The sequence below is a fragment of the Ctenocephalides felis genome, unplaced genomic scaffold (genome assembly GCF_003426905.1).
Source record: "Ctenocephalides felis isolate EL2017-DRISC unplaced genomic scaffold, ASM342690v1 CF-g0.4_SCAFFOLD_01886, whole genome shotgun sequence".
In the NCBI taxonomy this organism is placed as follows: domain Eukaryota; kingdom Metazoa; phylum Arthropoda; class Insecta; order Siphonaptera; family Pulicidae; genus Ctenocephalides; species Ctenocephalides felis.
Genome location: NW_020538040.1, coordinates 6,834,622 through 6,861,928, shown reverse-complemented (window position 1 = coordinate 6,861,928; position 27,307 = coordinate 6,834,622). Strand labels below are relative to the sequence as shown.

General features: G+C 28.0%; 1 protein-coding gene across 10 annotated transcripts in view; it reads left to right on the top strand.

Annotated features, from left to right (window-relative positions):
- LOC113375662 (protein phosphatase 1 regulatory subunit 12C) overlaps window positions 1–27,307 on the top strand; it is a 173,164-nt gene that overhangs the window by 22,250 nt on the left and 123,607 nt on the right. The window contains exons 2-3 of one of the 10 annotated variants that reach the window (XM_026615588.1): window positions 18,015–18,127; window positions 24,466–24,754. The exons of the other annotated variants lie outside the window; for them this stretch is intronic. Of the exons in view, the coding sequence (XP_026471373.1) occupies window positions 18,015–18,127; window positions 24,466–24,754 (402 nt within the window). The remainder of the gene's footprint in view (window positions 1–18,014; window positions 18,128–24,465; window positions 24,755–27,307) is intronic. 10 annotated transcript variants of the gene reach the window in all.

Here is a 27,307-nt window from a genome sequence, read left to right as displayed (position 1 = left end):
TATATTATACTTCATTACATATACTGTGACAAAAAATTCTAAACGTATTTAGAAACATAATATAGAAACTTACATGTCATTTTATAATTTTCCTTAATACTAAAATGTGTTAATTTTTAAAATTTTTGTTTTTTTTATTATTTACAGAAATTTGAATATTTGTTAATAATAATAAATACTAAATATTATGCGTTTTTTGCACATTTAAATACATTTTTAATTATTTATAATTATAAAAAATCATAAATAAAAATCGATTACTCTTCTCAATAAATTTGAGTTTCTGAGAATTTAATTATATTATAATTTATTACATCTACTTTGACAAAAAAATCGAAAATTCATTTAAAAACATAATATAGAAATTTTCAAGTCATTTTATCACCTTTCTTAATACAATAATGTATTAATTTTGAAAATAATTATTTTGTTTTTTTTATTATTTACTGAAATTTGTATATTTGTTACTAATAATAAATACTAATTATTGCTGTTTTTTTTTGTACATTTAAATACATTTTTAATTATTTATAAATCTATGAGTAAATGATTCAGAAAAACTTATTTCGAATATTGAAGAAAATATTTTTTTTGAAAAATAAAATTTTTTTATTCAGATTTTTAATTATGGATAAATCAGATATACCTTTTTATTTAGGTTAGTTAAGTTTATTCAATTTTAATACAAATGTTTAATTAAATTAAATTCTAAATCAACAATAAGAATATTAAATCCTACTTACATAAAATTCTCATTACAAATATAAATATTGGTCTATAAACAAAAGAGTTGATTAATAAATTGTTCAATTTTAAAATTTGGCTATAATAATATTTATTTTTAAATAATGCGTAGAATGTTTTTTTTTCTTCCAAATATTGAATTTACGTATACATTGATTTTACAATTTGTAAAGAATTTCCTAGTCTATTTAAAGGAATAAAATTTTCAAATATTTAAATTTTGTCCAAAGAAAATATTTGTAGTGTCTTTTATTATATAGAGTTGTAAAATAATTTTTACGTGTTTTTAATGATATGAAATTGTTATAGAAATGTGTCAAAACATTCATCAGTGTAAATCGTGAGAAACTCGCAATCTAATCTAAACAATGCCATAATTAGTCTGAGAGCTGGTTAACCAAATATTCAGAAGTAATTAAAAATTGTAAACTCACTGTCTGAGTTCATGATTTTTTCAAATTAGTTGAAATTTTGTAATGATCATTTAGAACATCTGTTCCATTTTATGGGTTATTATTGTTCTACACCTTATATTATTTTTTTCGCCAAAACTTATTTATTTTTTTAATAAACAATTTTTCATCGTTTCATTTTAATATATTCATTACTTTGTTCAATTATTTAACGTGAATTAAAAATTATTTTTCCTAATTTTGATATTATTTTAATTTATTTGCAAATATTTGTACTTTCATCATATTCTCATTATTTATGCTTATTTATTTTAATATTATATATTACTTTACTATACGGTTAACTTTTTCAAAATTTTGCCTGCTGGCTAACAAAATGTTCAAAAAATTAATTTGAACATAAAAAAATTGAAATTTAAATAGTTCATTATTTATGCTTTATTTTTATTTTGTTCATGAATGCCCTAATTCTATTTTTAAAATTTATTAATTTATCCTTATTTCAATTAGTCTATGCAGGTACAATTACAATTTTTTTTTATCTATTCGAATATATTTGCCATTTACAATTTTTCTCCTAGCTCTCCTATTATTTTACGTGCGTAAAAGTAAAAATGAATTCCTTCTTCAAAAACACAATTGTGTATAAAAATGATTTTGCGACAAACTATTACATATTTATAAAAGAAATAGAAATCTACGCGCGATTTGTATAACAAAGAAATTGTTGTCGCCGAGGGAATATGGAATTATTGTGAAATCGTTCGCAATTATAAAAAAAATATATTGAAGCAAATTGTATCCGACTGTAATTTGCAGTTGCAATTTTCATAAATAATACATACTTTTTATGTTTTGCTACTGTCAGATCGGGATTCGATCTGAGCTCCTTGGGATAAAAAACAACTTGAAATACATTTATTTACAGTGAAATATTATTGATTAAATATTGATTTCCGATTGATTTTGTAAGGTCGAGTTTTAATTTTAAAGAGCAATTGTGTACTAGCTTAAGTTTCAAAAGGCTCCTCAAGTAAATGGAGCTTTTTACGTCTGAATTTTTTTACTGTGCTTTAATTTTCATAAAATTTTCATGGAATTCATCCATGGTCCATCTTACCCTCAAGTTCAAAAGTGAAAACAATTTATCAGTGGTGTAATTTTATTTTTATCATCGGGTATCGATATAAGAACTAATTGTATGAAAAAAATGTTTCTCAATTTTTTTTTTCAAAAAAAAAAGTACTTTTTAGGTAACTGGCTACTAAAAATTCGTTTTTTTTTGGTGTTTTTCATCGTTTCTTTGCAAATATCTCCAAAAATATACATTTTAACGAAAATCATGTAATGAATAAAATTATGTCAATTGTAACCTTAATAAATCGGTGTTTTATAAAGTGTTTTAGGTATAATATTACGCCATATATAAAAGAGCAAAGACATTTTTTTTAATTTATTTCAAAATTTAATTGTTGTATTTAAAGCCATCTGGCGACGAGATGTTACATTTTACGGTCAAGTAAATTTGGGTTTTATAGTGCTCAAAATAAGCTTTAAAATGAGTATTGTTAAGTTTTTTACACGTAAAATGAGTGAGCTATCATGCAATTAAAAGACGCATACAATGTTTTTTTTTCATTAAAATCAAATGGTTTCATGAGTACCATTTCCACCAAAATCAATATTAACTGTATTCCATCTAGAATTAACTCGGTTCAAGAGATCCTAATGGATTCTAGTACATACAACTTTAAAATTTTCAAAAATCTCACGATTTTTTAGAGAAAAAAACTCTCCCATTTAAAAAAAAAATTAAAAAAAACAACTTATTTTTATCATATCTCAAACTTTAAATCCACAACTTTAAAATTTTCAAAAATCTCACGATTTTTAGAAAAAAAAACCTTTTCCATTTTTTTTTTTTTTAAAAAAACAACTTATTTTCATTATATATCAGAAAGAATAAGAGAAAAAAATATTTTCATTCAAATCATTAATTTTATCAGTTTCAGGATATTTTTTTAAACAATTTTTCATCAAGGGGTTGTGGCTTTAAGAGTTAAGAGGGTTGAAAATTCGATAATTAAGATTAAGAGGATAAAATATCATTTACTTTATACTACATATTTTTATGTAATACCAAACCATTTCTAGGTGTTTTTACAACTCAAAAGTTGTTCGCAAGAGTTGAAGGGATTGAAAATGATTTTATTGTAAGATAAATGTATTACAAAATACAATTTTACTCTTTAATATTAAACACGTTTTCTGACGTTAAAATGGCTCAATGTCAATTTATACATATAAAGGGACTTTGGCGGGTAAAGATGGCATTAACCCTCGGGGGGTAGTGGCGGTGTGCAAATTTTAGTTTTGAACTTAAGGGCAACATTAGCCTATTTCCAAAATTTCATGCAAATTGGAGCACAGTAAAAAAAAAGTGCGCGTAAGGATCACACGCGATTGAAGTAAAACTTGTTTGCTACTGTACAAGATGGCATTTAAGTTAAAAATAAATACATCGTAACAATTTTGAATAGTGTTCATCAGTAATATGGTAACACTCGCGATGCACACATTTATTAATGTCGACCATTATTCACATTTATATAATGATGAATTATAAATTATATATTTATAATAGCATTAAAAATATGTATAATATTTAAAAACAATGTAATAAAGTCATACTTCAAATATGACATGATCGGTTTGTCATTGTAATTAGCATTTAGAAATTAACCTTGATTAGAGAAATGAAGTAATTGCTGATTGATGAATTCTATAATATTCGTTCAACAAATATTGTTTTCACAACTTCACTCATCATGTAATAATTGTGTTTGAAGAACTTCATGTAATTAAAATTAACATACATTCATTGACTGATGGTATTTTTTTACTTTTTCGCTGGCGATATAATCTCATTCTTTGAACAGCTGTAATATCTGTCCTGCCTAAAAACTACGAATAATATAGACATAATTTCTAATCAATAAACTTACGTTTAGTACATGGCACAAATGTTTAACTTGTTTTATTATTTTGAAGGAACAGGGTAAAATATTGTTCTGATTCAGGCATTTTTCATTAATTCGAGATTTGTACTACAATGTAACTTTGGAATGTTTATTTATCTATGCCGATTTTCTTGTTGGTATCGATACGCATACAACGTTGATGCCGGTACGCATACAACGACAGATCTCTACATACGCGACGACTAATCATCTCAAACCCGTCCAGAAAAGATATCATCGAGAGCGAATGATGAATCATTGGCACTCGACTCTTATCTTATCTTATCTGCTGTAAGGCACTTCCGTTGCATTTGTACGGATTTACACCCTAGTCGCGCCTAAAGAAGTTTTACTTGCACCCTTTTTTTCCTCTTCATTTACTGCACTATCCGTCCGAGCCAGGAATATAGAGAGCCAGGAATATAGAGAGCCCTTAGAATCGTAGAGTTTATAGCAGAGGGTAGAAACTTATATATGAGTTCCATAGAGATATTATATCCATAAAGTTAACACGTAAAGACATATTAAATATAAAGATCTTGGCTCTTAACAATAATTTTTTACACCTAATATTATATTTTCCAGTTGCATTGGAAAATTGTTCTCCAATATTTTATGCAAATTGGAGCACAGTAAAAAATTCAGAGGTTTTCTTCTCCATTTACTGCACTATCCAGAAATATAGAGAGCCTTTAAAAGTCGTAGAGTCCATAGCAGAGGTTAGAAACTTATGAGTTCCATAGAGATATGATATCCATAAAGATGTTGACACGTAAAGACATATTAAATATAAAGATGTTGGCACATAACAATTTTTGCACTTAATATTGAATTTTCCAGTTGCAGTGGAAAATTGCTCTCGAAAATCAGCATCATCGATTCCGACTGACATCGTAACACAGTTTGTTTTATTTTCTAACTCGGGAACCGAATTATTTTTATCCTTTGCTTATTTATTCGAACGTTAGAAGTTAGAACGTTCGTTCGTTCTTGCAAAACGGGAACGCGGTTGCATAAACCATAAAACACACTTCTGACACATATTTAATATTATACTTGAGAGGAAAAAGTTTCGACTATTATGTTTAGGAAATACATTTATGGGATAAATCTATGTGTCTTGCATTTATAAATCATTCTTAAAATCGCCGTGAAAATTTGGGAAACTGTTAGTATATTCTAGGGCAGGTTTTCCCATGATTTGTTTGAAACCAAGTGGTAGGAGTTGCGCCGCTTCGTTTCTTTCCATTTCGGTCGATTTTATATTTTTTAATTTTCTTATAATGCGTATATAAAAAATACATCTAACCCTAAATTTTTATCCTCTTGTCACAAACTCCTGTTTTTCATTTCGATTTCTATCAGGGAATGTTCTTGGGTGAAATTCGATTGAGATTTTTTTTTGAGCTTATGAAAAGCTCAATTTTACATTAAAACTAGTAGGGCGCTTAAGGCAAATTGCTGGTACTTCCCGTACCGAAAATTATTTTTTTTTTTAAAAAGATTAACATTGATGAAAAAAAATTTCTTCGAACAAATTTGATTTTTGAGAAATTATAAATTTGACAAAAAATTACTTTTTTTTTAAAAAAAAGTTTTCTTTATTTTGAAATATTTTAGAAATTTTGAACTTTTTTTCAAAGCAATCGTACTGCTTTAACTACATAGAGACGAAATATGGAAGCGCGTAAGCGCCGCGTCGCCGTCTAACGGATAAACATTGGTACGGAACCCATAGGAATGTAAACAAAGTTTATACTAATTTTTAAAATCTCTATGAAATATCTGATAATGCGATGTGCATATATCTAATGATCATTTTTGACCGACAAATAGCATTTTTTTTTTTTACTTTTTTCACTAAATCTCCAAAACCGCTAGGCCCGCCTTCATGAAAATTTGATCAATTATTCATCTTGTTAATACAAGTAAAATGTTTTCTGAAATATTAAAATCGGGCGTCTGTTCTCTTAAAAACCGAGTTACCGTTTGTGGCACTTTTTGCCGCGTAACTCCGAAACGGCTAGACCTGCCTTTGCCAAAAACTAATAGCACGTCTCCTTATCAATACAAATCGAATGTTTTTTGAATTATTCAAATTGATTGATCGGTGTTCCCGAAATCAATGACGAAAATTTGTATCCACACACACACACACACCCACAGACATACTCTCACACACACACACATACATCCATTTTTTTCTAAGGTTCAGAAGCCAAAATGTTCAGAAACCTCTGAAACGTAAAGTGAAGAGACGTTAGTAATGAATTTACTAATTAATGATTAAATGAAACCAATTTTTAATGACTTCTTGAGTAGATTAGAGTTTTATTTGAAATACTTAACGACGAGAATATTTGTAGCTCTTCTGGAAGTGCGTGAAATCAAAGAATTTATTTAGATACAAAAATTTATTTAGCGCTTTATTGTAATATTTTAGTTGTTACTTCTTCAACAGTTCAGGACTAACTAACTTTATATTTTTACATTTTAAAATATTCCCAATATTTCTAGTTTTATGATAGCTCGCCGAGGGTACATGAGCTAACATAAACTTTTATAAAGGGTTGTCTTGCAGATGTACAAGATATTCGCAACATTTACCGTTACTTTGGATTATACATCGTTCACATGAATTCACTTATTGCTATTATTTATAATTATAAAGAACACAATTCTCAACAAAAGATATATAAAAATTTTCATTTTCGATTTTTTTTTGCGATTACTATAACATTCCCTAGGGGTTAATAAAATCATATTCCATATTTAGTAAATAAATTAAAGATATTTAAAAACTAAATTACCAAAAACTTTTTCACAAAAAAGTAGTTGATATAATTCAAACACGAATTGTCTCAATCATTTCGCTAACATACAGTTAATTACTACAGAAATAATATATTTTACAATAATTTAAAAGAATAAAATATCCAAGTACTAAAATTACTATGAATTGTTTTTAATGTTCATATGAATAATATAATTTCTAGGAACGCACATATATTTTATTTCTCTAGCGATAGGAATCTCTGATATTAGAAATGCCATCGACCGGAACCGACAAAAAAAATTGAAATGAAATGAAAAAAAAACGTTATCTGTAACGTTCGGTAGATAAACACAGTTTTTTTTCTATTGAATTTATTTATAGAGAAAAACACTGGAGGTTATGTTATTACTCATCAACACACATCGTAAAGAAAATAATTAAAAAATATGAATGGTAAAAGAATGTATCAAATTAGAAGCAGAATATTTTGAATGTATTTTTCTTAATTATTTACACATTTTTACATAATATAATTAATAAATCTAAAATTTAATTGTGCATTCTCTGTACGAAATCTAAAAGGCTAATTGTGATCAGTGTCTGTCTCATTTTAAATTTATTACTTCTTCATTTTGATTAATTTTCTTATATGCAAATATTTAAAACATTTTAAAGAAAACTAATATAATCTAAAAAATAAACACTTTTCTTAAAAAATCTAAATTTTTAATTCTAGTCTAATTCAAAACTTCTATTGGAAGTTTGGACCTTTAAAGATAGAAATCTAGATAAATCTAGATTTTTTCTTTTTGCTTTTGATCTTTAATGAAGAGTCTAACTAATATTCAATGCAGGGTTCCAATTTTTAAATGAAAAGCTCAATTCTTCAATGATGGTTGCAAATCTTCAATAATGGGTCTAAATTCAAATATTTTAGTTTAGATTTACAGATTTTTCTTGAACTTTGGGTTTTTCTTAAATTCAGGCTATTCTTAAATTTAGACTTTTTTAATTTTGACTTTTTTTTTTAAATTTGGAGCTGTTTTTTATAAATTTGGACTTTCTTTTCAAATTTGGACTTTCTTTTCAAATTTGGACTTTCTTTTCAAATTTGGACTTTCTTTTCGAATTTGGACTTTCTTTTTAAATTTGGACTTTTTTTTAAATTTGGATCTTATTTTTTTAAAAAAAATGGTACGTTTTTTTAAAAATATGAAACTTTTTTTTAAATCTGAATCTTTTTAGATTTGGCCCTATTTTTTAGATGTGGACTTTTTATAAATTTGGCCCTATTTTTTAGATGTGGACTTATTTAAATTTGGCCTTTTTTTAGATTTGGACTTTTTTTAATTTTGAACTACATATTTTTAAAATTTGACTTTTTTAAGAATTTAGTCTTTTTTTAATTCAAGACTCTTTTTTAAATTGACTTTTTTAATTTATATTTTTTCTTAATTTTTACTTTTATAAGTCAAAATTTAATACTTTATTTTTTTTGGAATTAGACATTTTTAATTTGCACTTTTTTTAATTTGGATTTTTTTTTAATTTGAACTTTTTTTCAATTTGGACCTTTTTTTAATTTGGACCTTTTTTTAAAAACTTCGAACTTTTTTTAAATTTGAACTCTTTGAAATCTGGACCTTTTCTTTGAAATTTGGATTCTTTTTTAAATTTGGACTCTTTTTTAAATTTTGGACTCTTTTTTAAATTTTGGACTCTTTTTTAAATTTTGGACTCTTTTTTAAAATTTTGGACTCTTTTTTAAAAATTTGGACTCTTTTTAAAATTTTGGACTCTTTTTTAAAATTTTGGACTCTTTTTAAAATTTTGGACTCTTTTTAAAATTTTGGACTCTTTTTAAAATTTTGGACTCTTTTTAAAATTTTGGACTCTTTTTAAAATTTTGGACTCTTTTTAAAATTTTGGACTCTTTTTAAAATTTATACTTTTTTTTTTAATTTAGACTTTTTTTTTTAATTTAGACTTTTTTTTTAATTTAGACTTTTTTTTTTAATTTAGACTTTTTTTTTAATTTAGACTTTTTTTTAATTTAGACTTTAATTATATCAATTTTTTTTTCATATTTTGATTTTCCTCGAAACTTTTGTCTCTTTTGATTTTGATCTACAATGATGGGTCCTAATCTTTAACGATGGGTCCAAATTCAAACATTTAGAATCACAGATTTTTTGGAAAATTTAGAATTTGAAATCCTTAAAATTATAAGTATATATTATAATACCAAATGTAGAATTTAAATGCTTATTTATTGACGTCTAACAAAATTTAAAAGGCTAATTATGGTCTGAAATAATAAAATTGAAACTAAACCACCAACTCAATAATTATTACTAATTTACATTTTGATTATTGTTGTGGATTGATATTTTTTGATAATATTTAAAAATTAAAAAAAACTTTCATTATTATTATTAAACTCTCAAAAAATAATTAAATTTCAAGTGATATCTGCATTTTTTATAATAAGAGAGAACTTCGGTTGAAAGTTTTGTAATCTGTGATGGGCCAATTTTCAATTATGGGTCTTTATTTTCTACTGGCAGGTTTTGATTAAAAAACTTTGATTTCTTTATATTTTTCTTTAATGTTTTCTGTTCTTGCTTTTCATTGAACACTAAGGGTCTATATTTTTAATAAAGGATCTAAAATATCAATAAAAGATCTAAAATCATAATAAAGGATAAATTCTTATATATGTATTTAAAAAAATCATTCCTGTACTTAAAACATAGAATTTCAAGCAATTTGCTTTAAGGGACCTTACCATATACCACTAGTTTATATCATGTCAACCTTCATAAGATCACATATTAATTATATTTACTACTTTCCTCAAAATCTCGACTCGTCTGGTAATGTTTTTCGTATATAATTCTTGTCCTCTTGTCGAGTGTCGGTAAGTTCAATGTTCGTTCTACATATGATTAATATAAACACTATCTGTGCGCTTTATATTTATATTTATACACGACTACATTTATAAATATAAATACTATACTATATACATATACATATTATATATTTGTATGTTGAATCGTTCGTTCGTTCGTTGGCTACAAATATACTATACATACATATTTGTATTAATACATATACTGGCTCTTTATATGAAACGCCTTGCTGAATTTCATACTGTTCTTGTAAAAGAATAATTGAGCTACTGACAATGGAAGACTTAATACAAATTCATAATCGTTTTTTGGTTATTGGATGTTACTAGAACGAAAAATGTGCGTATTTTGTGTCTAGTAATTTTCATTAATTTTTCAAAGAACGAGAAGTATTTATATTTTTTATCCATATTCATCAACCCTTGAGTAAAAGTTCCATTCATATTCAACCCTTCAGTAAAAGACAATTCAATAATTCTGCGAAGTTTTCCCGAGAAGGAGTAATTTTTAATAAAAAACACAATTTTATTGTGAAATTTTCATAAATAATTGCTTGGTTTTAAAAACACAAATGATTTTATTTTTTTGAAAATATAGGCTTTTTATTGAAAATTTCAATTCTTTATTTTTAGTAAACTCTCAATTTCAATGAAAAGCATTAAAGAAATATTAATTTAAGAAGTATCTATGACTCTAAATCTAAATCTAAATATTTGAATTTGGACCGTTCATAGAATCACATTCAAAAAAGACAAATATTTCAAGAAAAATCTTAACTTTCATGAAAAATATTATTTTTGAACCCTTCATTGAATCACATTCAAAAAACACATATATTTCAATAAAATTCTTAACTTTCATGAAAAATATTATCTTTAAACTCTCAATATTTCAATGAAAAGCATTAAAGAAGGGTTTCACAAAAATATAAATTTATGAGAAATCTAAATTTAAGAAAATAATGACTATAAATTAAAATCTAAATATTTGAAATTGTACTTTTCATTGAATCACATTAAAAAAAGACAAATATTTCAAGAATAATCTGAACTTTCATGAAAAATATTAACTTAGATGAAAGATCACTAACGTAAGCTTTGAAGAAAAAAAATTAAAACTTTGGAGGGAAAAAAATCAGGTTTTTGAGGTGAAAAATCAAGCTTTGGAGGGAAAAATGTCAAAATCCTAATTAGGAGGGAAACATCTCTAATTAGGAGGGAAAAATTTCTAATTAGGAGGAAAAAAAATTCTAATTGGGAGGGAAACAATTTCTAATTAGGAGGGAAAAATTTCTGCTTTGAACTTATGTCGCTTTCATTGAACTGTGCGTACAGTTCATTAAATAAAAAACCGAATAAATGAATCTGAAAGAGTAAGAATAGTTTTAAATGAAACACAAACTATTTTGAAAATGAACACTAGTATTATTTCCACATTTCTGGAAATTCATGCAACTTGCCTTAAGGCAAACGCTTGCCTTAAGGCGAAACGCATTCATAGCTTCGAAAAATATTAAGGACAACGTGACATGTCAGAATATATTGCTTTTTTCAATAATTTGAATTTAAATATCAAATGTTTTATATTTTATATGTCGAATATACTTGTCAATACAAAAAATTTTACTCTATTCACCATAACGAATATATTCGTCAATCATAGTTTATTTAACTGGTTAATTTTGTTGAAACCTAAAGTATTATTATCTTCTTGGAAATGTTAAAATCTTTATTGCCGATGATTTGCACATGTAACATTTTCATGGAAATGAATCTAGTTTGAGAATTTTAACATAAACCAAAACTTGTTCTACCTCCAAATACCAAATATTTATCTCGATTTGCCCATTTTTTTTCTGAAGTCATTGCCCAGGAATTCTTTCAAAATGAATTTATTGATCTCTCGAAGAAAATTTAAACTTTAAGGAAGAAAATTTAAACTTTGAAGAAGAATCACTATAAATGACCATCATTAAAGGTTTGGCCTATTATCAGCATCTCAAAATAATCATTATGGTGGGAGCCTGTTTTAAAGGTTAAAAAAATCGCTTTTTTATGAATATTTAGGCGAGTAAATAAATATGTAATTGAAACGAAACTTTCAGATTTTATTGGTATATATTTCAACAATTTCCTCAATTTTTTTCAATAAAATATGTCATAATATGCCGGGTACAAGCATTTTGCCATTAAATAATCAAAATATTATCAATAATATTTAACTTTAGTAACAGAGAAGTAGCAATGGTTATTTGCATAAAATTCCATTTTTAACTTCTCGTAGGGTAAGTTATTGTAATCGTCCAAAAATCGAAATTGATAATTTTCACATTTCTCGATATTTTGAAGGTTTTTGAACATTTTGGCATTCCTCAGGAAAAATGGATGTGTGTGTATGTATGTATCGATACAATTTTTCGGTCATGTTTTCGGGCGCACTGATCAACCGATTTGAATGGTTTAAAAAACATTCGATTCGACCTATTGATAAGGAGATGTGCTGATTAGTTTTTCGCAATGGCAGGTCCAGCCGTTACGGAGATACAGAGCAAAGAGTGCAGAAAATATAAATCGAGTTTTTGAGAGAACGGAGTATTGGATTTGAATGATCTAAAAAACATTCAATTTGTAATGATTGGGAGAAAAGGTGATTAGTTTTTGGCGTAGGCAGGCCCAGCCATTTCGAAAATACAAAGCTAAATGTAAAAAAAACGGCAGTTTTTGAGTGAACTAAGTGTCCGATTTGAATGATCTAAAAAAACTTTCTGCTTGCATTGACTAGACAACTGCTTTTGAGGATAAAAAAATATTACATCTTTTTTAATTTTCCATAAAATATTTTTGTAATTTTGCATTTAAAATTCAAAAAATCACCCAGGCTAAGCACAGCCTCTGGTACAAATGTTTACCCGAGTGCGTTTAGACTGTTTATGTACTGGAGCACTTTTCCAATTCTGTGAAAACTATTGAACAATATGAAAATGCCGCCAAGCTAAGCACAGTATAAGTGAAAATGTCGCATGGAATTATTTGCAAACGCGTTTAGGCTGTGACTAGACGGGAGCACTTTTTAATTTGTGCAAATTATTAGGCAACTATTTTTTTTTTAATTTGAATTCGAAATGAAATGACGATTGTTATTAATGTTCTGGAGATAAATTGATTTATGATTTACAATTGATTTGCTCAGATATAACAATAAGATAGCAAAAATAATGAAAGTTACAGTATTTGTAATTATATATTTGTAATTATATATTTCTTGAATATTTCATTACGGTAAGGGAAGTTCCAGCAATTTGCATTAAGGCACGATGCCATACACCACTAGTTTATTAATCGTTTTTACAAACTTATGTAAATCTTGATATGAAGGATGAAACGAATTACATCATTAACTCATTTCCTTCTTCAGAAAAAGAGTTTATTATAATGTTTTAAAGTTTATGCAGACTTATAATTCAAATACATTCCAGTTTTTGCTTATATCTATAAAAGTATGGTACTAGATAGCGTTTTTTCCCAAATTTTCCATCTTCATTCTTGAATGGAAACTTTAACATCCATTACCAATAGGGCGGTGACAGTCTACGCTATCACTACGAATCGATTTCTGGGTCAAACAATAATAGACGAATACTCCTCGTATATTATATATCTATTTTGAAAATTGATGTAAACGTCTACGGGAGAAGAGGACTACTGACTACTAACTACTGACTAACTGATCGTGAGCGAATGTATACGCATATCGTATATATTTTAGTTTGGCACATTGTTATGTCGGATACTGAAATACATTCGGATCTTTCCTGGTACGGGGTCGGGATAACAAATAAAAGTTACAAAATTAACTTATTGGAGCATAATATAAGATAAATGAAGTTCACTTTGTTATTAAAGTCTCAAATGTCGCATTGTAATTGATATGGTTCTGTTATGAACATTCGAGGAATGAAAATGATCATTGTTATAAATAATTTCAAACAGATTATTAAATTGAGCGAAGAGAGTATTCTACATACAGCTTGTGTATATGTTTATAAAAAATTTGTTCTTTTTTTTAATTTGATTTTTTTTGATAATTTAGGATTTTTTTCAATTTTGAAAATGTTTTAAAAGTTTGCCACTTTTTTTTGAAATTTTGGAAAAAAATGTTTTTTTATTTGAGAATTTGGAAATTTTTGAAAATATTTGATTTTTTTTGAAAATTTCGAAATATTCTCCAATTTTTGTAAGGAAGCGATTTTTTTAAAATTTTGATATTTTTTTAAATTTTTCAAAATATAGTTTTTTTTTGAAAATAAAAAAATTCGAAGATTTAAATTTTTTAACAATAATTATTTTTTTTTTGAAAATTTTCAAAATTACGAATTTTTTTGTAAAAGCATTTTTGCACACTACATGACCATTTTTACACCCTTTTTGCACCATACCTTCGGAACGGCTAGACATGCCTTTTGCTAAAACGCCTCGCGATCGAGTACGAACCAAATGTTTTTTAATCATACAAATCGGTTATTCCATACTGTCGAAAATTTAGAGTACATTTGTTTGAACAATATAAATGAACTTCAAAATTAAAAATCTAGTTAACCCAAAAAATTTACACAAAATATGTAACCACAAAGCTTTGGGTTCAACACTCGTTGCGGACAGCCTGTTATCGTGCAGCAGTGATATCCAGTTTAGATCAAAAATATGTGGTCAATTGTGATCAATGTGGTTTTTTGTGTAATCTGGAAATGAAAAATTTTTGACAGTTCATGTAACTAAGCTTACATAGCCAACAATTAGTCTTAAGGCACAAATCCATGGAACTACTAATTTCATATCTAGTTTTTAAATATATTATGAGTTATTGTGTGCGTTTTGCGTTTTGCGAACTCAATGGTTGACCTATCTTTATTTTATGAATTCATCATTTTTTATTGATACAACAATGTTGTTTAAGGTCTATTTTTACTTGGAAATATATTGCTAATTTCCAAGCAAAAACCAATTTTACTTCTGCTTGACATCAAGCTGTTTTAAGTGGTTCGAACTTCTGAATGGAAACACTCAATATGTAGTCATACTAAATTGTTGGCCTTTTTTTAAAATTTCTTATACAATAGTTTTTACACCTATCTCAAAAGGATAAGGGGGCGTCCATTAAGCACGTGATCGATTTTTAAGGATTTTTGGACCCTCTTTGCCCTTGGTGATATTTAAAATTACCCCTCCCTCCTCCAAACATCATGTGTATTTTTAGTTATGAGAAAAAAAAATTTCTTTTAATTTTTTTTTTGAAAATGTTTGGATTTTTTTTAAATTCAGGTAAAAAATAAATACACGAAATTTAAAACTAAAAAATCATCTGTCCAATGACAGTGATTTTGAGATTAGAGACATTATTGTCGAATGATAATGATTTCTATGACAATTCAGTTTAGGTGATCTTCTGGGAGGCTTTTGCACTTCTCTCAATTGGCGTAGTTGTTGGTCATCCTTGTCAATTCCGTTGCACGCAATATATATATATATATATATATATATATATATATATATATATATATATATATATATATATGATTTTGTAATGATTTGTCTGTTCACCCATACTTCTTGCGGTCAGTAGGAAAGACTCAACATAGAAGGATCACATCAGGGATACGAAACTATATATTATTAATAATAAGCAATTATTATAATATATTTAGTGCATTTTATTTTAGAAGGCTCAAATATATTAAAGATATTAAACTATGGAAGTAATAGCAAGTCAATGCAATTCTTTTCGCGATAAGAAAATGATTCAGTCAGTGATCTGGTTTATTTACCAGGAGTATTTCATTCCTTGCTAAGCTACCTTGAACTTTCTTTATTATCAAATATATATTAACAACATTTAAATACAATATCCGTAGTGTTTGTCATGCAAAACTGAAATTGTGTATAATTCAAATTTTTTGTTTAAAATTTAGTTTAATATTTCCTTATGGACAGCTTGACAGACCTCTGTCTTCTATGACGTTGTGGTACAACATTCTTTGGTACTTCTAAATTTCTCACAAAAGTGCTATATGCTATGATCATACTTTTGTTGTCTATAACTATTACTTTTATAATGAACAAATTTGTTTAATTTTTTCCTTCATAAAATGTTTCCCAAATCTGATCTCTATCCGATCGTAGAGAGAGATATAGTATTATAGGCCCGTGACGTCATTCTCTTGGAGGTTATTCCTGGACGCGGTAACAGGAACGGCGTCGGCCTGGTTAGCTTTTGTATATATCAAATATATTCTATGAATATTACGAATTTATACTTTTATATACATACACGAATCATACTTATTTATGATACAGTAATATAATTCAAAGCAAAAATTTCATATTTACCCTATAAACAAACAAATTTAAATAGCAATCATACGAAGATAATACACAATACGCATAGAAAATATTTTTTACTTAAATCTCCTCATTCCAATCAATATAATCATTTTTTTTATTTATTTGTTTAAGCCTTTGACCTGGGGGTCATTTAGACCTTGAATACAATTTTTAGATTTGACTAAAAATTTGACTTAAATTAGACTTCATATTACATAAGGTACAAATATTACATAAAATTAGTAATTATTTTAGTAAAAACTAACAAGGATGTTGGAAATGGTCATCATTAGCAGATATGTTGTGTTATAATCAAATATTATATTACAAAATATTCTATTAAAATCATTTTTTTAATTAAACTTAAACAGTTTAAGTGTTAACATAAAACAATCATATACAAAATACATTGATAATGGACCAAAAATATTGAGGAATGGATTATAAAATTCCAACTAAATATATTACTACAATATTTCATTTGGATGGATGCTGACACATATCTAGTATCGAAACGTACAATATTAATCTTTCAATATTTATTGTATTTTGTACCAAGGTCGAGCTGAAAAAATCTCGTGAACAATATTTCAATTAATTTCAAGATTCCATAGTATTTTTACTGTATTTTTACTTTACATAAAGATTCTAGACCTTGTCTAAAAAAGTTCTAAATTTTTTTTAAAAGTCTTGAAAATTAATATCTTTATGGAATTAACTTCATGCATGCTTGCTTGCCTCAATGTTGCTCCCAAATTATTAATATAATTATTTTAAATATTTATTAGACCATTGAAAAAATCATTATGATGAAGGACTTATGAATTCTATTCGCATCAGCGATTTCTGGTAAAATTAAAAAAAATACTATTGCATCATCAAATAACCGAAATAACTGTAAAACAACAAAATTAGTAATTTTACTAAAGATTACTTTTGTACTAGTAAAAATGAAATCTGTGACCTCTATTAGATTATTGATAATTGATTTGATCAGAGGAAAACTATTTTGATCTATTGCTAAATTATATTAGCTCAGTTAATTGTAATCATTTAGAATAAAACATTTATTTATTTTCTCAGTATAGTAAATATAATTTACTGGTCTTGTCTAGTTGTAGTTTATTTGTAATAAACTTCTTACCTATAATTCACCATAAAATAATATAATAGCTTGTATATCAGCTGATTTAGCTTTTGATTCCAAAATAATAAAAATTCCAAAAGTAACTAATAATATAAAGTCCTGAACCGAACTTGATAATTTAAAAGCCTTTCGACGGGTTTCTTGTTGGTTATAAGTTTTTTGTGAAGATCGGTCGAGCTGTTTCTTTTGTTTATATTTTGTAAAACTATTGTCAAATTTGCATATTACAATAGAGTTAAGTTTTTGGAACAACATAACTGATTTACTTTATTTTGAAATAGAAAACAAACTAAAAATAAAATTGCTCTATTGAAATAATCGAATTTATCATTTAGTGGTTTTTCATTATCAAGTTTATTCAATCTCAAAATATATTTGCAATGTTAAAATTTGTATAGTTTTATACAAGTAAAAATATATTTGGTAATAAAGAAAATAATAAAGTATAGTTTAATAATAAAATGTAGATCCTTCATATTTAAAACTACTTAGATGCAGAATTGGAGTGAAAATAATAATTGAGCAGCTCTGCAATTCAATAAAATTAACTGTTATCTATTTATTCTCTATTTGTTACATTTTCGTTTTTTTGTCTAATATATGTATATTTTTCTCCAATCAGGCCTGCATTGACGACAACCTGGACATGGTTGAATTCCTGGTGTCGCACGGCGCTGACGTCAACAGGGGCGACAACGAAGCCTGGACGCCCCTGCACGCCACTGCATCCTGCGGGTCAGTAATTTTTTTTTTTTTTTTATTAACTGGCCTCGACTCAGTGAGCCATTTAGGCATTTACTTACTTTATTTAATTTCGAACCTATATTATTAATTGAAATTAGGAAAAAATTTGCTCATATTTTTACGAAGCTTACTTACTTACTTACCTATTTGTTGTTCTTGTGGTTATTATTAAAACAAACGATATGAAAATTCAAATACAAATTCAAATTTCGAAATTTTATATACTGAAGAACAAAATGATGTTTGAAAAAATATAGCATTTAAATAGTATGAAAAATCTAGGTGTAAAAATAAAAATAATAAAAAATTAATGTTAAAATATAGGTACTTTCTTCGAAGGCATTATAGGAGAGCCGATAGAATTTTATATATCTTAAAAATATTATTTCAACCAGATTTATATATTAATTCCTTTGTTTCGTTATTTTTCTATGAATTTATTTATTTTACAGTATTTTATGATAATGCTCCTAATTATTATTTCTGGTGAGTCATTTCACCATGTCATGGTGTTATAATTGTTTTAATCAATTCTGGGTGTGGTAGTGTATCAGCACCAGCATTATTATTTATTATCAGCATTTTCGTTGATAACTTGTAAACGCCCAATGATTAAATGTAATACATAGCGTATTGTTTGGTTTTCTACCGTGATTTAATTAAGTGATTGATTGGATATTTGGTAAACATTCGTAATTAAGTTATGAGAGAAAAGAGAGCAAGCTCAATTTGTCGATGTTTTTAAAGGAAACTTTATTCACTATGATGGAATAATATTGTATGAAAGATTATTGAACGGCTTAGAGGAAAAAATTATATGCAGAGTAGTTTTTTCAAGTCGCTGCTCAATTTTTTTTTATTTCAAAACGAATTTAAAAATATGATACAAAAGCAACGTTTGCAGCCTGGATATATATTTTTACATCGAATCAAAATTTATAACTCAGGAGACTAAAAGTTAGGCCTAATTTTTGCGGAGATTTCTGCTACTACCAATATATGGTGATAGAATAATGTCCTTATATAATTATGCACAGAAATCAATTTCAATTATTTTTTATGGAAGTAAGTGCAACAGTAAAAATCAATTTCTAATCATTTTTAGAGTGCTAAAATTTACCAAAAATTTAAATATTTTGAAAACTTACAATATTTTACGATTTTTGCGTTTTGAGTTTTTTTGCGTTTTGAAGTTTCTCACTATTTATATGTGAACTACAAATTTAACAAATTAATCAATTATAAATTTACGTCAGCAAATTATGGAAATAATGTATCAAAACTAGTTAGAAGTGTCATTTTACCTTAAGGCAAGTTGCATGAACTTCCCGAAATGTGTAATAATTGATTTATCAACTTCCCGTAGGGCAAGTTATAGTAATCGCAAAAAAAAATCGAAAATGAAAGTTTTTATATATTTTTACGTTTCAGAGATTTCTGAATATTTTGGCATACCTTAGAAAAAATAGATGTATGTGTGTGTGTGCGTGTGTGTGTATGTGTGTGTGTGCGTGTGTGTGTGTGTGTTCGGATACAAATTTTCGTCGACGATTTCGGGAACACGGATGAAGCGATTTGAATAATTCAACTAGTGGGGCGCATGACATCGTGCCTTAGGGCAAATTGCTGGAACTTTCCGTATCAAAAATTATTATTTTTTTAAAAACTATTAACATTTGTGAAAAAAAATTACTTCGAAAAAATGAGATTTTTGAGAAACTATAAATTTGACAAAAAATTACTTTTTTTGAAAAAAAAAATTTTTTTTAAATGTTTTTTTTTTATTTTGGCATATTTTAGAAATTTTGATCTTTTTTAAGCAATCGTACTGCTTTAACTGCATAGAGACGAAATATAAAGCGCGTATCGGATAAACATTGATACGGAACCCATAGGAATGTAAACAAAATTTATACTTATTGTTCTCTATAAAATATCTGATAATTTGATGTGCATATGTCTAATGATCATTTTTGACCGCCAAATGGCATTTTTTTACTTTTTTCGTTAGATCTCCGAAACCGCTAGAACGGCCTTCATGAAAATTTGATCAATTCTTCATCTGTCAACACAAGTAAAAGGTTAATGAATTATTCATATCGGACGCTCCGTTCTTTTAAAAACTGTGTTACCGTTTTTGGCATTTTTTGCCCTGAATTTTCGGAACGGCCAGACCTGCCTTCGCCAAAAACTAATCAGCACGTCTCATTATCAATACGAATCGAACGTTTTTTGAATTATTCAAATCGGTTGATCCGTGCTCCCGAAATCGTCGACGAAAATTTGTATCCGCACATACACACATACATCCATTTTTTCTGAGGTATGCCAAAATGTTCAGAAACCTTTGAAACGTAAAGATATATAAAAATTTTCATTTTCGATTTTTTTGCAATTACTATAATTTACCCTACGGTAAGTTGACAAGAATAAAAGTATTCTAAGGCTTCTTACTGATAACATTATTTAGCAAATTATTAGTTTTTAAGGTACGATCATTCTTGTTGCTTTCAAAATTAAAATTCAAGTAACTCGTGTTGTTTAATAATTTAAAATAATCATAAAACAGACATAACGAGTGATTAATGTCGCTTTGATGCAAATGCTGCAAATGCACGACGACTCGCTCGTGGTGACATTTTACCAGCAGTGACCTAACCCAACTATATACAAATATATAAATATATATGTAGATAAACACATGTATACACATACAGTTACAGGTGTGTGTTATCTGAAGAATTATATATTTAATTAAGTTAAATGACGTAATAATAAACGCTGTCCCCGATTCCCTCGTGCTGATGCTCGTGCAATAATGATGATTACTTTAGTACGATAAAGAATGCGCACACTGATCCACGCCGAAGACCATTACTATACTAATGTTCGTATTCATTACATACTTGGAAAATATTTATTCCACATGGGCATGGATATGGAACATGGATGAATTGACTTGTTTCTATGAACTTGGCCGAAAGAGTCTGAAGGAAGAATTATGGTACGAAATTGGTGCACTCTGGTATATAAACAAATGCAAATTCGTACGGATCATAGACATGGACTTCAAAAAGAATCGACTAAAACTATTTTGATACTTTTAGAGATGGATGAAGGTTAAGGAAACAACTCTTGAAAAAACTGGATCGGATCAAAATGGGTAAGAGTGCTCTATACTAGGACAGAGAAAAAGAGTATGACGAAGGATGTAATCGTAGATGGAAGATTTGATCAATAAGAGAACTATGTTTTTCTTGTCAGTAGATTGAACTTCACCCTCTCATTATAATTTGCCCATCACTCGAATTTCTCATTCTTCTCCTCTTTTGTCAGTTTGATTGTTCTTTTGATTTTTGTAAGAGATCGTTTTCATCTTTAGTTTGATTGTTGGTAGTGTCCCCTTTTCTGGATATAAATTATATCATATAATACAATTGATGGTGAAATAGTAAGTCATATAAAATGAGAGAGAATGATACAAATGTTGGACGATTTGCAGGAATAAAAAAACAAGAAACTGACAAGAAAGTCACATGAGATGGAAGCATGGAAGTAGAAGTTACCTAAAAGTACCTTGAATTTTGGATCTTTAGATTTTAAAGTCTGAAATAACATACAAAAAAAATATTATAGGGCTGCAATAAGCTATTGAATTATAAAAAATCATCGAAGTTTATGATTTCGTGATGCACTTAAATGATTCTAATCAAAATCTATACTGAGCAATTTCAATGAATGAAATGAAATGTGTTAAATAATGCAACTTGATTTATATAATTACAGATTTCATGAGTATGTTTTATAGACATTAAGGGGGTCTTCCTATGTGACGGCCTGTTTTTTAGGGATATTTTAGAATTTTTTTTCTACGACCAGTAAATAGTTAGAGCTTCAAGTTTTTTATCATTTATTAATACATATTTGGACAGTATAAATATAAAATTTCAGCTGAAAATATTCAGTCAAGCTAGAGTTACAGCGCTCTGAACACCCCCGCCTCGAAAAAAAGAGCTCCCACTTCCTCCACGATTCCGGCTGATCGGCTTATCTGACCAAAAAAAAATAAACGGCGTTTTAATTTGTAGGCTTAAAAGCACGGAATGATCTACAATCAAATGAATACAAAAAAAATTGCATGTTTTATAGACATTTGAAATAAAAGTTGCAAATTAGGCGTTTTTTTTTTTAGTTTTTTTGCTATAAAAAATCGAAGTTTTGAAATTTTTGATTGATAATAGTTCATTCCATGCGTTTAAATATATTGAATGTGCCCTGTAAATTTCAAGTAATTCGGTCCAGCCGTTTCTGAGATACAATGGAGACAAGTTTGAAAAACACAGTTTTGAGAAAAACGCGTTTAAAGATAAAATGATCGTTGTACTATATACTATATGTATACTTTTTAAATGACTGTAACTCAAAAACTATTTGAGATATAATCAAATTTGAGATATAATAAATATTTTTAAAGGTATAATCTACTGAAATATGAAATAAAAAAAAATTCAATTTTTTCAACTCATCACATAGGAAGACCCCCTTAATTGGAAATCATTTTGATTATTTTTTAGCGAAAGTTTTTTTTTTAAATAAGCAGTTGAACATTTTACCCGAAGAGTCGATTATGAGATATTATCATACCTGCTATGTGAGATGTCTGAAGAATTAAAGTATTTGTATGGAATTTAGTATAATGTACACTTTTTAGAGAGAAGTACAAAGAGGAAAAATATCAATAGATCTCGATTTTTATTGATTAACACTAGACCTACCAAAGCCGGTCAAAATTGCCATTTTAAACTTTGTGTGTAATTTAGACATCTTTGAACGTTAAAATACCATTAACAAATTATATGACAATTCTTAAGTTATGATAAAAATATTGTCTGCGATTGTATTCGACCGATGAAAAAAATGTCATTTGGGGAAATGTAGGTGCGCAGATTTATACAAAATATACCAAATAAACAAGACAAATTTAGAATGAAGTTATAGATGTTTGTAATAAAGTTCTGGAAGTCAATAAGAAAATATATAATGAATGGTTTCTCTATTTGGAAAATGACAAGAGGAGAGATCGTTTAATTCTGAACTTGAATAGTTTGTTGTTCTAAAATTGATACTTTTATTTACAGATTTTGAAGCAATTTATATGAATAAAATTTTATTACTCTCACGGTGTATAAAAGTAAACCAACAAATTTCTTATCCCAAGTGTACTGAAAATGATTATATTTTATATTAGTACTAAGGTTTTTTTTTATTAACTCTTTTATTTACAACTGTCCAGTACAGGACATTCAGTAAATTTAATGAATTTACAATAGTTTGCCGAAAAGGGACATTGTATACTACATTGACATGTTGGAAAAAACAACTCAATAGTTGTCTTTTCCTTTCGATATAAAATTCACAATATTTACTTATTGAATTTCTTATAAATAATGGTTAAGTTATTTCCATTTTTTTCAGTACTAAGGTGACCATATTTTTTTTGTCAAATCCGGGACGGAGGTGGGAGGGGGGGGTTAGTGGTTTCAAAATAATAAATGCTATTTAAGGATACGATATAAATCAATTTTTTAATCAGAATTGCGGATTTTTAGTGAGAATTTTATTATTTGATTACATTTATTACTTTTTTGTCTATAGTATTATATTATATCTTATATTTTTCGATTTTTGTTTTATCGTTTGAGTCTTGTATAAAATTTTATTTAATTTTCTTCGTAATCAATTTGAAAAAAAAATGGCATTTGTTTGTTTGTCTCAATAAATTTTGTTAATTTACCTATCAATTTAAAAAAAAAACGGGATAATTTGGGACAAAAAAATTAAACCCGGAACAAATACTGCTTTTGAAAAAAACCCGGGACACAAGTGGAAATCCGGGACTGTCCCGGCCAAACGGGGACGTATGGTCATTACCTTAATTAGTACGTTGTTTGGTGAAAATGTGGCAGACCAGATGGCTAAGAAATGTAATATGAAGTCGAAAATTTGTAGATGGCAACTTTAGGTATATTTCAACATTTACATCCTAGCTAGATAAATGCGTAAATTGTGTATAGAGAAACTACGAGTAAAAGCGCAATCTGAGGCACGAATTTTTGTTTCTCATTTTTTTTAACTCAATGATCCATATTCAAAATCTCAAGAAAATTACGTTTATGTGTATACATAGGCTGCCGGCTGGTTTAGTGTTAAGTTTGTTATGTATAAGTATCGAAAAGTTCATGCATCTTGCCTTGAGGCTAAATGTTACTTACATCTAGTTCTTATTATCCATGTGTCATATTTCTACAATCTCTATCTTTCCTCCCCAGGTTCGTCAGTATAGCCCGCTACCTGCTCGAGCACGACGCCGACTCGTCTCTAGTCAACAGCGACGGCGAATTGGCGCTCGACATCGGCGAATCGGACGCGATGCGCAGCCTGCTGCGTGCCGACGCCGAACGACGGGGAGTCGACGTGGCCGCAGCGAGGGCGCGAGAGGAAAGGGTCATGCTCGAGGACGCCAAGCGGTGGCTCAGGACGGGCGAGTGCGGCGACAGGCCGCACCCGAGGACGGGGGCGACAGCGTTGCACGTGGCGGCTGCCAAGGGATACACGAAGGTAAAGGGAGACATAATTATCGGATCTCTTCTGATATGTAAAAACAAACACTTTAGAAGATTTATTAAACTAGCTGACCCGGTAAACGTTGTTTTGCTAAGTAAGTCATTTTCTAAATAATTTCTAGAGAATCAAAAATATTAGTACTTTAAGTGTGTAAGGATGTGTTGTTTGAATGTTATATACAATGAGGTGTTATAAAAACAATAAACCCCATTAGTTTGTCTATATTTTGTCAATACAATCAAACTGGAAGTTTTATACACTTTCTATAGAAAACATGGTATAATCCAATCCATGTCTTTTTGGTCTTTCCACTTATATAGTCATTACAAATTCCATTTAAGGGGGCGTGTACACCATTAACCACGTGAGCGTGTTTTTAAGGATTTTTGGACCTCCTCTCCCTTGGTGATACATGGTGACTTTTAAAATTACCTTCCATCCTCCACCAAACATCACGTGTATTTTTAGTTACGCGAAAAAACTGTAAAATTTTCATTTGTTTTAAAAATGTTTGAATTTAAAAAAAAAAACAGTTAAAAATAAATAAATAATGCACGTGATATCTTACTATATCCCTCCCTACCCCACGTGATATTTCGTGATTTTTCAACCTTATCAACCTTGGTCTAATTATATATTTTCTTACTATATATATATATATATTTTTTATATATATATATTTATTTATTTTATATATATATTATATATATTATATATATATATATATATATATATATATATATATATATTTTCTTACTATATATATATATATTTCTTATTATATACTTTCATACAGGATAGCAGCTATAAACCCTAATCCTTTATTATACTATATCAAATTAAAATAATCCATATTATTGTCATGCATCCTGTCCCTAAATATATCATCCTGCAATTAATCTATATTTTTAAGAAACTCGGATCACCTGTACCTAGTTTTCCACAAAATGGGCCATCCAGAAAAATAATATAAAATTCAAATCTTTTTTAATCAGTCTTAACACACTATAGGCGGGCCCCGTAAAATTACGCTCTGCGAGGATTGTTGCTTATCGGCGGGCAAGGTATTATTACGCTTTGAATAGACTAACTTGAAAAGCGAGTCAAAATACTTTTATCTGATCGGTTTGCATATGATATTGAAAGAATACCTGATACATTTCTCTAGATTCAATTGATTTACGTATTGAAAGGCTTTTAGAATAAAAATAAGGATCAGAAACAATATGTTTTTTCTTCAAGTTTCTTTTCATTCAAGCTACTCGCAATTTGTTTTGTAGATAAATATGCAGAATTTACAGCAATAAAAAGGTGTTCAATATATATTTTATCAAATATTTTAGTTATTAGTCAGATTTGTATAGTTCAACTCTTGTTTACATTGTTATTTGCAATAATGAAATAATAGCATCGGATAGCGATAGTAAAGTTTGCGCCAATAATTTATCACAAATTGGAAGTGATTTTGATATTACTGATTTTGGTAGTGTATGTGGATGAAATTTTTTTTTCATCCTAGAAGACGTAAGGTTTTGCCAATTATTTCTAGAGATTCTGGAAATAATGACAATGAAGAAGTGGAGTGGTCAGAATTTGACAATCCTCCGAATCATTTTTAGGTCAAAGTTGCGTTGTTTTGAAACCAAATAGTTTAATTGAAGTGGTCAGCTATTTTTGCTATTCGCGTCCCAGCACCTCTTCATAAGGGGTGATTTTTTCCATAAATTTCATGTATGTAAAAGTGGTTTTGTATATTTGCTGTACGTTAAATTGTTAACTTTCCGTAGGTTAGTTATAACTACCTATATATAGTAATGGGCGGAAAATCAAGAATGAAAATTATTCCATTTTTCTACGGTTTTTAGGTTTCTGAACATTCTGGCATACCTCAGAAGAATGGATGTGTCTGTGTGTGTGCGTGTGTTTTTGGTGGCCGCATTTTTTCGTTCACGTTTTCGGGCGCACGGATCAACCATCAAGTTCAAAAAACATTCGATTCCTATTGGTAGGGAGATGTGCTCATTAGTTTTTGGCAATCGCAGGTCCAGCCGTTACGGAGATACAGAGCAAAAAGTGCAGAAAATAGAAATCGAGTTTTTGACAGAACGGAGCATCCGATTTGATCTAAAATGATCTAAAAAACATTAAATTAGTAATGATTGGGAGAAGTGGTGATAAGTTTTTGCCAAAGACAGGTTCAGCCATTTCAAAGATACGGAGCTAAATGTACACAAAATGGCAGTTTTTGAGAGAAATAAGCATCCGAATTGAATGATTCAAAAACATTCTGATTGTGTTGACATAACAATTGCTTTAGAAAAAAAAAATTTCATTCAATACTCAATATTCCTCGAACATTTTGATATGGTACAGGAAGTTTCAGCAATTTGTCTTACTTAAGGCACGATGCCATATGCCACTAGTTTTTGTTAGTTTTATGTTTAATTATGCATAAATCAAATAATTTTTTTATAGTTCAAAACAACCAGACTTTTTTTTTAAAAAAAAAGAGTTATAAAAAATATGTTCAATGTGACAGCCAGTTGT